At 42.5% G+C, this 12693-nt stretch overlaps 1 protein-coding gene across 1 annotated transcript in view; it reads left to right on the forward strand.

Annotated features, from left to right (window-relative positions):
- The window catches only part of abcc2 (ATP-binding cassette, sub-family C (CFTR/MRP), member 2), a 56927-nt gene extending 47475 nt beyond the window's left edge, over window positions 1-9452 (forward strand). Inside the window, exons 28-32 of the mRNA XM_061910181.1 lie at window positions 1082-1225; window positions 1294-1452; window positions 1525-1691; window positions 2742-2936; window positions 9154-9452. Coding sequence (XP_061766165.1) covers window positions 1082-1225; window positions 1294-1452; window positions 1525-1691; window positions 2742-2936; window positions 9154-9283 — 795 coding nt within the window. The 3' untranslated portion in view covers window positions 9284-9452. The remainder of the gene's footprint in view (window positions 1-1081; window positions 1226-1293; window positions 1453-1524; window positions 1692-2741; window positions 2937-9153) is intronic.
- The last annotated feature ends 3241 nt before the right edge of the window (window positions 9453-12693 follow it).

Below are 12693 nucleotides of genomic sequence, written 5' to 3' on the forward strand. Positions count from 1 at the left end.
CAGGCGAGCTACTTTTCAATTGACCAACTCGAGGGGATCTACCTCATTTATATATATCATTTATATTTATTTATTTATGAAAGAGACATTTTTGTAAACAGGTTAAATGTGTTTAATGATAATACAAGCATGTGTAACACATATAGATGTCTTTCTTTCATGAGACAAGAATATAAGTTGGTGTATTACCTGATTCTGATGACTTGCATTGATTGGAATCAGACAGTAATGATGATAACGCCCACATTTTCAAATGGAGGAGAAAAAAAGTTGTCCTTTCTGTACAATACCACATGAAAGTGGTTGGTTTTTGGCATCTAATTCATCCAGCTTCCATACACTTTACAAGAAAAACTTTGGCAGGAAATTCCGTAGCTTGCTTGATTGACATTCACGGCACCCGAGGGTCTTGTGAGATGACGCTGGCTGCTGCCAGTTCATTATTATGAAAAAATGACAGAGAGGAAGGCGAGAAACACTTTTTATTTCAACAGACTTTCGCGCCATCCCTTCCGTCAAAACTCTAAAGGCCGACTGCACATTTCCTATCTTCACAATAAAAGCCCTGCTTCATGCTGCCTGCGCTAACAAAATAAGAGTCTCGGAAAGCTGGCGTGCACAAGTGATGTGCACGCCAGCTTTCTGAGGGATCGCTTGTGCACGCCAGTTTTCCGAGACTCTGTATTTTGTTAGCGCAGGCAGCATGAAGCAGAGCTTTTATTGTGAAGATAGGAAATGTGCAGTCGGCCTTTAGAGTTTTGACGGAAGGTACGGCGCGAGAGTCTGTTGAAATAAAAAGTGTTTCTCGCCTTCCTCTCGGTCATATTTTCATAATAATGATCTTGCAGCAGCCAACGTCATCTCACAAGACCCTCCGGTACCGTGAATGTCATTTAAGTGACGTCTTGGTGAAGATTGATGATCACTAATTTTTAGGTCTATTTTTTTTAAAAGCCTGGCTGGAGATCGACTGACACACCCCCCGCGGTCGACTGGTAGCTCGCGATCGACGTAATGGGCACCCCTGGTGTAATCGGTCTGTTTCAGCACCGTATGATCTTTACTGTTATGACACTTTCAGGCCAGGTGGGTGACTGAAACCCGGCCACCCGAGAAGTGGCCTGAGGAAGGAAGACTTCTGTTTGAAAACTACAAGGTCCGTTACAGACCGGGTTTGGACCTGGTGCTGCATGGCATCTCTTGTGACATTGGTAGCACAGAGAAGGTTTGTGTTTATACAATAACATCATTGCATTAGCATTTGTATCACCTGACCATGTCCTCTGCATGCAGATCGGTATTGTGGGCCGCACGGGAGCTGGGAAATCCAGCTTGACCAACTGTCTGTTTCGGATCATTGAAGCTGCTGATGGTCGTATCCTCATCGACAATGTTGACATATCCAAAATAGGTCTGCATGACTTAAGAAACAGGCTCACCATTATACCACAGGTACACACAAACCAAGCCACCGTAACACAAACACGGCTCCTAAATATGACCTGTCCAACTCTGTGGGCCTAGGATCCTGTGTTGTTCTCCGGAACATTGAGGATGAACCTCGATCCATTTGACCGATTCAGCGACGAGGACATCTGGAGAGTTCTGGAGCTCTCCCACCTTAAGGAGTATGTGTCCGGGCTGCAGGAGGGATTACATCATGAGGTTGCAGAAGGAGGAGAGAACCTGAGGTGGGTCCGAAAAATGCATACAGCAGGTTTTAAACATTGGATTGATCAAACAGGAGTTGAGCTAGACCACGGGTGTCAAACTCTGCAAATTTGGCCCGCCATGTAATTTATTTTGGCCCTTGAGACAATATTAAATTAACATTAGAGTTGGCCCGCCTGTATTATACAGCGGCGGTGCATTCACCGCTAATTCTAATACTTGCCAACCCTCACGATTTTCCCAGGAGACTCCCGAATTTCAGGCGGCAGATTTTTTGCCAGTGGTGCAACTTGAATCCCTCCCTGTTAGTGTTGTTACACCCTCCGACAACACATCGACGAGGCATGATGTCTCCAAGGTTACAAAAAGTATTCGAAAAAACGGAAAACAACAGAGCTGAGACCCGGTGTTTGTAATGTATTGAAGATGAATATGGCGGGTGTATTACCTCGGTGACGTCACGTTCTGACGTCATCGCTAAAAGACCGATAAACAGAAAGGCGTTTAATTTGCCAAAATTCACCCATTTAGAGTTCGGAAATCGGTTAAAAAAATACATGGTCTTTTTTCTACAACATCAAAGTATATATTGACGCTTGCATAGGTTTGGTGATCATGTTCCCCTTTAAGTCAGGGTCCACGTTAATCAATTCATGGTAAAAGCGAAATTTGACTCTGACGTAATCGGTTGATATCAGTATCAGTAGTTAAGAGTTGAACAATATCGGATATCGGCAAAAAAGCCATTATCAGACATCCCTACCAGAAATACAGCAAAACTTCACTGAAAGGACAAAAAAAGTCAGTATTTGTCCCTTGAGGGATAACTACGAAAATATTTTTGGAAAAGAAAACATTGAATGAGTTTGGTGTGGAACATTTGGGTTGAACTACAGCTAAATTGTGTTTTTTTAACGCACAAATTGATGGATAACTTGCTTTGAAATCATAAGTCAAGGTGATAAGCACATATTTAAATATGTTTCAATGTTTAGAATACATGATAGAGTACAGAACATGTTTTTGTATCCTATTAACAACTTGTGCGCCATATCTCAACACGCATGCAGCGTTGGACAGAGGCAGCTGCTGTGTTTAGCCCGTGCACTGCTCAGGAAGTCCCGCATATTAATTCTGGACGAGGCGACGGCAGCTGTAGACCTGGAAACGGATGACCTGATCCAGACGACCATTCGCAAAGAGTTTGCACACTGCACCGTCCTCACCATCGCCCATCGTCTGCACAGCATCATGGACAGCTCGAGGTAGGTGACCCTGTCGCTGTCTCTTTTCGGCAACCCAAAAATTTGAAAGAGCCATATTGGACCAAACATACAATATTAATTTGTCTGGAGCCGCAAACAAAAGCTGTATATAAGTGTTATGATGAATGCAACACATGACGTAAGTGTCTATATTAGCTATAATAGCCTACTATTAAAATGACCATGTGTCGCAGGCTGAAGCAAATCTTTGTTGACAGAAATGTGGAAATGTAATATTTATTCTACACATTTCTACAACATTATCAATCAATCAATCAATCAATGTTTACTTATATAGCCCTAAATCACTAGTGTCTCAAAGGGCTGCACAAACCACTACGACATCCTCGGTAGGCCCACATAAGGGCAAGGAAAACTCACACCCAGTGGGACGTCGGTGACAATGATGACTATGAGAACCTTGGAGAGGAGGAAAGCAATGGATGTCGAGCGGGTCTAACATGATACTGTGAAAGTTCAATCCATAATGGATCCAACACAGTCGCGAGAGTCCAGTCCAAAGCGGATCCAACACAGCAGCGAGAGTCCCGTTCACAGCGGAGCCAGCAGGAAACCATCCCAAGCGGAGGCGGATCAGCAGCGCAGAGATGTCCCCAGCCGATACACAGGCAAGCAGTACATGGCCACCGGATCGGACCGGACCGCCTCCACAAGGGAGAGTGGGACATAGGAGAAAAAGAAAAGAAAACATTAGAGACCACTAGTAAATCAGAGGCTACTCAGAAGGTGAGATAACTCCTGGATATTACTGACTTTTAATGGCCAAAGGTGTAGACGGGTGGGACGGCATGGCGTAGTGGGTAGAGCGGCCGTGCCAGAAACCTGAGGGTTGCAGGTTCGCTTCCCACCTATTGACATCAAAGTTGCTGCCGTTGTGTCTTTGGGCAAGACACTTCACCCATTGCCCCCGGTGCCGCTCACACTGGTGCATGAATGATGAATAAATGATTGGTGGTGGTCGGAGGGGCCGTAGGCGCAAACTGGCAGCCACGCTTCCGTCAGTCTACCCCGGGGCAGATGTAGCTTACCACCACCAGGTGTGAATGAATGACGGGTTCCCACTTCTCTGTGAGCGCTTTGAGTATCTAACAATAGAAAAGCGCGATATAAATCTAATCCATTATTATTATTATTATTAGATGTGTGTGTCCAAGTTAAAGGAAACGGCAGGTTGTCTTCTTTTAATAGATGTATTACAATCGTCGGCAAGCTAGGTAATGTTTGCTGTGGTCTGTAACAACATGGCACACAAAAAACTATCAGAAATTAAATACAGAAAATGTGTCATGAGACATCAATCCATCCATTTCCTACCGCTTATTCCCTTTTGGGGTCGCGGGGGGCGCTGGCGCCTATCTCAGCTACAATCGGGCGGAAGGCGGGGTACACCCAGGACAAGTCGCCACCTTATCACAGGGCCAACACAGATAGACAGACAACATTCACACTCACATTCACACACTAGGGCCCATTTAGTGTTGCCAATCAACCTATCCCCAGGTGCATGTCTTTGGAGGTGGGAGGAAGCCGGAGTACCCGGAGGGAACCCACGCAGTCACGGGGAGAACATGCAAACTCCACACAGAAAGATCCCGAGCCTGGATTTGAACCCAGGACTCCAGGACCTTCGTATTGTGAGGCAGACGCACTAACCCCTCTGCCACCGTGAAGCCCGTCATGAGACATGCACATATAAATTATATACAAAGAGGATAAAAGTAAAGGATATTAGATATTACTAAAAATGAGGCATAATGATGCAATATGTACATACATATAAATAGCATGTTAGCATTGATTAGCTTGCAGTCATGCACTGACCAAATACGCACTCCAACAAGTCAATAACATTAACAAAGCGCACCTTTGTGCATTCACGCACAGTATACAACTTTTGGTGGACAAAATGAGACAAATAAAGAGTGGACGATATTACATGTAAACGAACTGTTGCGTCACAGTCCACACTATGGTGAGTTCAAGAACCTGCGTAAATTAGTAGGACAAAAAGATGTTCACCAAATACTCTCCTCAGTGAAGAATACACACAAACATATTAAACGGTGGGCTTTTGACCAATTGGGAAGGTTTGTGTCATGTTTGTCTTCAAAGAAAAAACATACTTTAAAGAAAACAATAAATTTTCTCTCATTCCATCCATTTTCTACCGCTTATTCCCTTTCGGGGTCGCGGGGGGCGCTGGCGCCTATCTCAGCTACAATCGGGCGGAAGGCGGGGTACACCCAGGACAAATCGCCACCTTATCACAGGGCCAACACAGATAGACAGACAACATTCACACTCACATTCACACACTAGGGCCCATTTAGTGTTGCCAATCAACCTATCCCCAGGTGCATGTCTTTGGAAGTGGGAGGAAGCCGGAGTACCCGGAGGGAACCCACGCATTCACGGGGAGAACATGCAAACTCCACACAGAAAGATCCCGAGCCTGGATTTGAACCCAGGACTGCAGGACCTTCGTATTGTGAGGCAGACGCACTAACCCCTCTGCCACCGTGAAGCCCGTCATGAGACATGCACATATAAATTATATACAAAGAGGATAAAAGTAAAGGATATTAGATATTACTAAAAATGAGGCATAATGATGCAATATGTACATACATATAAATAGCATGTTAGCCTTGATTAGCTTGCAGTCATGCACTGACCAAATACGCACTCCAACAAGTCAATAACATTAACAAAGCGCACCTTTGTGCATTCACGCACAGTATACAACTTTTGGTGGACAAAATGAGACAAAGAAAGAGTGGACGATAGTACATGTAAACAAACTGTTGCGTCACAGTCCACACTATGGTGAGTTCAAGAACCTGCGTAAATTAGTAGGACAAAAAGATGTTCACCAAATAATCTCCTCAGTGAAGAATACACACAAACATATTAAACAGTGGGCTTTTGACCAATTGGGAAGGTTTGTGTCATGTTTGTCTTCAAAGAAAAAACATACTTTAAAGAAAACAATTAATTTTCTCTCATTCCATCCATTTTCTACCGCTTATTCCCTTTCGGGGTCGCGGGGGGCGCTGGCGCCTATCTCAACTACAATCGGGCGGAAGGCGGGGTACACCCAGGACAAGTCGCCACCTTATCACAGGGCCAACACAGATAGACAGACAACATTCACACTCACATTCACACACTATGACCATTTAGTGTTGCCAATCAACCTATCCCCAGGTGCATGTCTTTGGAGGTGGGAGGAAGCCGGAGTACCCGGAGGGAACCCACGCAGTCACGGGGAGAACATGCAAACTCCACACAGAAAGATCCCGAGCCTGGATTTGAACCCAGGACTGCAGGACCTTCGTATTGTGAGGCAGACGCACTAACCCCTCTGCCACCGTGAAGCCCGTCATGAGACATGCACATATAAATTATATACAAAGAGGATAAAAGTAAAGGATATTAGATATTACTAAAAATGAGGCATAATGATGCAATATGTACATACATATAAATAGCATGTTAGCATTGATTAGCTTGCAGTCATGCACTGGCCAAATATGCACTCCAACAAGTCAATAACATTAACAAAGCGCACCTTTGTGCATTCACGCACAGTATACAACTTTTGGTGGACAAAATGAGACAAATAAAGAGTGGACGATATTACATGTAAACGAACTGTTGCGTCACAGTCCACACTATGGTGAGTTCAAGAACCTGCGTAAATTAGTAGGACAAAAAGATGTTCACCAAATACTCTCCTCAGTGAAGAATACACACAAACATATTAAACGGTGGGCTTTTGACCAATTGGGAAGGTTTGTGTCATGTTTGTCTTCAAAGAAAAAACATACTTTAAAGAAAACAATTAATTTTCCCTCATCTTTTTCAATTTCAATCTTTTTTTTTAAATGCTCCAGGAAGCCACTAGGGCGGCACTAAAGAGCCGCGGGTTTCTGACGCCTGTATTGGGCAGTGAGAGCCAAGCACTGTTGGCGGATTATTTGTGTTTTTCCCATAGGGATCTATTTTAGGCCCCATCCCGTTCGCTCTTTATGTCCTCCCTCTTGGAGATATTTTTAAGAAACATGAAGTGTTTTATCACTTTTATGCAGATGACTGCCAAATTTATATGCCGATTTCAAAAAGCCACGGCCCCCTGACACCCCTTCTTAACTGTCTATGTGACGTCAAGGCTTGGTTAGCCCAGAATTGTTTAATAATGAATGAGGGAAAAACGGAAATTTTAGTTTTTGGTCCGGCCCTCCCTGACTTGGGACCATTGCAAAATGATGCGCGTCCCAAAGTCACCAGCCTTGGCGTCACTATAGACAGCCATTTTAAACTAGACAAACAAGTCAATGGCGTTTTAAAATCGTGTTTTTATCACCTTCGTCTTTTAGTAAAGGTTAAACCGTTTTTATCTTTTAACCTTTTTGAACAAGTCGTGCATGCTTTTATTTCAAGTGGCCTGGACTACTGCAATGCACTTTATGCTGGCATTAGCCAAAAAGCTCTCTCCCGGTTGCAGTTAGTCCAGAACGCGGCAGCAGGACTTTTAACAGGGGCCAGGAAAGGCCAGCATATAACCCCAATTCTTCAGAGTTTGCACTGGCTCCCCTGTTCATTTTAGAATTGATTTTAAAACATTGCTGTTTGTTTTTAAATCTTTACATGGACTGGCACCCAGGACTGCAGGACCTTCGTATTGTGAGGCAGACGCACTAACCCCTCTGCCACCGTGAAGCCCGTCATGAGACATGCACATATAAATTATATACAAAGAGGATAAAAGTAAAGGATATTAGATATTACTAAAAATGAGGCATAATGATGCAATATGTACATACATATAAATAGCATGTTAGCATTGATTAGCTTGCAGTCATGCACTGACCAAATATGCAATTAAGGTTTTACTACTTACGTATAAAATACTACACGGTCTAGCTCCATCCTATCTTGCCGATTGTATTGTACCATATGTCCCGGCAAGAAATCTGCGTTCAAAGGACTCCGGCTTATTAGTGATCCCCAAAGCCCAAAAAAAGTCCGCGGGCTGTAGAGCTTTTTCATTTCGGGCTCCAGTACTCTGGAATGCCCTCCCGGTAACAGTTCGAGATGCCACCTCAGTAGAAGCATTTAAGTCTCACCTTAAAACTCATTTGTATACTCTAGCCTTTAAATAGACTCCCTTTTTAGACCAGTTGATCTGCCGTTTCTTTTCTTTTTCTTCTATGTCCCACTCTCCTTTGTGGAGGGAGTCCGGTCCGATCCGGTGGCCATGTACTGCTCGCCTGTGTATCGGCTGGGGACATCTCTGCGCTGCTGATCAGCCTCCGCTTGGGATGGTTTCCTGCTGGCTCCACTGTGAACGGGACTCTCGCTGCTGTGTTGGATTCGCTTTGGACTGGACTCTCGCGACTGTGTTGGATCCATTATGGATTGATCTTTCACAGTATCATGTTCTCATATGTTCTCATAGTCATCAGTATCATCGGTATCACAGTATCATGTTCTCATAGTCATCATTGTCACCGACGTCCCACTGGGTGTGAGTTTTCCTTGCCCTTATGTGGGCCTACCGAGGATGTCGTAGTGGTTTGTGCAGCCCTTTGAGACACTAGTGATTTAGGGCTATATAAGTAAACATTGATTGATTGATTGATTGAATATATCTCGGACCTCATCCAAATTTACATTCCTGCGCGCGCTCTGAGGTCCGAGAGCCAGTTCCAGCTGGTGGTGCCCAAGACCAGACTTAAGACCAGGGGAGACAGGGCCTTCCCTGTGGTCGGCCCTAAGCTCTGGAACACTCTGCCCCTCCATGTTAGAACTGCTTCCACAGTGGACTCTTTTAAGTCTCGTCTTAAGACCCACTTTTATTCTTTGGCTTTTAACACTACGTGAGTTGTGTGGTCCTCTGTGTTTTTTATACACTTTGATTTCTATTTTACTGTTTTAATTGATTTTACCCTTTAAAATAGTTTTTAATCATATTTGTTTTTATATTGTTTTTATTGGTTTTATATTTATTTATTTTTTGTTTTTATTCAGTCATTGGTGGAGCATAATATATATACTTTTTTATTTTATTTTATTTATTTATTTATTTTTTTTTACAATTGTTTTTAACATGGCTGTGCAGCACTTTGGAAACGTTATTGTTGTTTAAATGTGCTATATAAATAAAGTGGATTGTGGATTGATTCCTCCACAGGGTGATGGTGCTCGATTCCGGAAGGATCGTGGAGTTTGATTCTCCGAGTAGGCTGCTTGAAAAACAAGGACATTTCTATTCCATGGCCAAGGATGCTGGGATAACGCAAGCTGAAATCACAAGTCTATGATTTGTATGTTTTTATTTTTAATTTTTATGTTTTGATGTATGATTCCAAAGGTTGTCATGTCCGTGGATGTACTTTTTTGTATTTAAAGCAGAAACAATCACATTTAATGTGTAAATAACGTTTGTATATACAGTATACAAATGCGAATAAATATTTTTCTCAAATGCTGCGACGTTGTTTAAGTCTCGCTTGACTTTGTAGGACATGATTAATAACCCGTTTTCACCCCAAAATTACCACATCCCGATTAGGACAAGCAGTACATGGATTGAATTTTGTGTTGCATGATATTCAAAATACTTCATAAATATACATAATTGCAGTATGATTTGAATGTTTAAGTTGAAGAAGGCAATGTACTTACTGTATGAGGATTGAGCAAAGAAACCAACAAATATTGCATATCTCTGTCTGTTTCTTGATTAAATATTTTTTGCAGATATTTAAAGGCCTACTGAAATGAGATTTTCTTATTTAAACGGGGATAGCAGGTCCATTCTATGTGTCGTACTTGATCATTTCGCCATATTGCCATATTTTTGCTGAAAGCATCGACGATAAAGTTTGCAACTTTTGGTCGCTAATAAAAAAGCCTTGCCTGTACCGGAAGTAGCAGACGATGTGCGCGTGACGTCACCGGTTGTAGGGCTCCTCACATCCTCACATTGTTTATAGTGAGTGAGTGAGTGAATTATATTTATATAGCGCTTTTCTCTAGTGACTCAAAGCGCTTTACATAGTGAAACCCAATATCTACGTTACATTTAAACCAGTGCGGGTGGCACTGGGAGCAGGTGGGTAAAGTGTCTTGCCCAAGGACACAACGGCAGTAACTAGGATGGCGGAAGCGGGAATCGAACCTGCAACCCTCAAGTTGCTGGCACGGCCGCTCTACCAACCGAGCTAAACCGCCCCACATTTTTAGTTTATAATCATATCCTCCAGCAGCAAGAGCTATTCGGACCGAGAAAGCGACAATTTCCCCATTTGTTTGAGCGAAGATGAAAGTTTCTTGGATGAGGAAATTTAGAGTGACGGACTAAAAAAAAAGTAAACAAAAAAAAAAAAAGGCGATTGCATTGGGAGCGATTCAGATGTTTTTAGACACATTTACTATGATAATTATGGGAAATCCTTTATCTTTCTATTGTGTTGTTAGTGTTTTACTGAGATTAAATAGTACCTGATAGTCGGAGGGGTGTGTCCACGGGCGTGTTGACGCCAGTCACGATCAGCTGCAGCACGACAGAAGCTCAGCTGATCTCCGGTAAGAGGCGACTTATTTCCACAATTTTCTCACCGAAAACTGCCGGTCGACTTGTAGTCGGGATCCATGTTCGCTTGACCGCTCTGATCCATAGTAAAGCTTCACCTCCGGGAATTTTAAACAAGGAAACACTGTGTGTTTGTGTGGCTAAAAGCTAAAAGCTTCCCACCTACATCTTTCTTCTTTGACGTCTCCATTATTAATTGAACAAATTGCAAAAGATTCAGCAACACAGATGTCCAGAATACTGTGTAATTATGCGATGAAAAGAGACGACTTTTAGCTGTGTGTGGTGCTGGGCTAAAATGTCGCCTCCAACCAATAACGTCACAAACGCGCGTCATCATTCCGCGACGTTTTCAACAGGAAACTCCGCGGGAAATTTAAAATTGTAATTTAGTAAACTAAAGCGGCCGTATTGGCATGTGTTGCAATGTTAATATTTCATCATTGATATATAAACTATCAGACTGCGTGGTGGCTAGTAGTGGCTTTCAATAGGCCTTTAATCAGTTGTTGAATTATGTTTACAGTTAAAATTACTTATTCGCAGTAATGGAATGTTATCAGTGAATGTTGATTATTTTTTCCCCCCACAAGATGGCGCCACTGGCTGCTACCGTATTTCCTTGAATTGCCACAAGGCATATAGTATGCGCCTTGAATTACTGCCAGATCAAACTCGCTTTGCAAAATAATTAGCGCATGCTTAGTATTACCGCCTGGTCAACACTTCCCCTGTCATCATTTTCAAAATGGAGGAAGCTGATTTCAATACCAGTAATTTGAAATCGCATAAAGGGAAAAAGATTAAGAGCTTATTCAGTAGGATTTAAGGTCCAAACTTACATCACACTCAAATTCTTACTGCATGCCTTTGGTAAGTGGCGGAGTGAGAAGAGGTTTTATAATAATTAGCGCATGCTTACTTTTACCGCATGCCTTTGGTAAGCGCAGGAGTGAGAAGAGGTTTTAAATTAATTAGCGCCCCGGCGGCAATTCAAGGAAATACGGTATTTGCGGGAGCTCTTTGCTCTCGTGTATCCCCTTTTGTCTTCTTGATGTTTCCCTCTTGTTTTCATGTTTGGGACCCCTCAAAAAAGGGGTGACATTTTTATGACTTTTTTTGTGAACTTTTGGATCTGCCTGTAAGGAGCATGACGACCATGGCCATGTTTGCACCGGAGACAAACAGCTGGCTCTCTGACACACCGGAGAGACCGGAAGAGCTGGGGGGGGGGTCTGCGGAGCTCATGCTGAGCGTCGGGAGCGACAAGAGTCACGGAGCCCTGGCTGAACGAGAGTGTATCGAACGAGTTCTCGCTCATCCATGTGCACTGGACATTGGCCGAGAGCTAAGGGGCAGCCTTTGACGAAGTTAGCTCTCTTGGTTGCTTTGTTGGGTCTGCTCCTTTGTACAAGGCGATGTCGTGGAGCACCACAAAAATGGTGTTTTTGTTTTGTTGTTTGTCAACGCATGGTGCAGTCATATTTGTACAATATGTATTATTTATTGCTTTTTTTGTTGTTGTAATTGTGGTGTACTTTTGTAGCTGTATGTAGAAATGGTGCAAGTGGCAACTGGTTGCTTCAGTTCTGTGCACTTTAAATGGCTTGTATGTTCATTGCATTTCTAAATATTTTCCTTTCGTTTTCCAGTTTTTTTACCCATTTTTTGTGGACTTTTTGTACCTGCACTGTAATTTATCCGTTGTGTGATGAATAAAGTCTATCCTACAGGTGTCAAACTCATTTTATTTGGCCCCCGAAAGCCTGGAAATAATATGTATAAATAAAGTACTGTAAGTTTTCTTACTAAATGTATTCTTTCTTTCTATTTTGGGAGACACAATATATATGTACCATTCTATGTAATTATGTTAATGTAAATATTGTCTAATTATGCAAAAATATATATTATCAAACATTCAGACCATCTTCTGAATAGAAATCCATCCATTATCTACCGCTTAAAAAGTAGCAATATATTTCATGGTAAAATTGTGAAATTTATTGTGGTTTTTACGGCATTTTTCTCCGAATGAAAAAAACAGTACTTTGTTTAATGTAATAAACTGTGGTGTCGTTTTTCCATTTACAGTAGTACACCGAAATATCTACAGTTGTTGATTTGCGGTAAAAA

The sequence above is a fragment of the Nerophis ophidion genome, linkage group LG09, assembly GCF_033978795.1.
Source record: "Nerophis ophidion isolate RoL-2023_Sa linkage group LG09, RoL_Noph_v1.0, whole genome shotgun sequence".
NCBI classification, from domain to species: domain Eukaryota; kingdom Metazoa; phylum Chordata; class Actinopteri; order Syngnathiformes; family Syngnathidae; genus Nerophis; species Nerophis ophidion.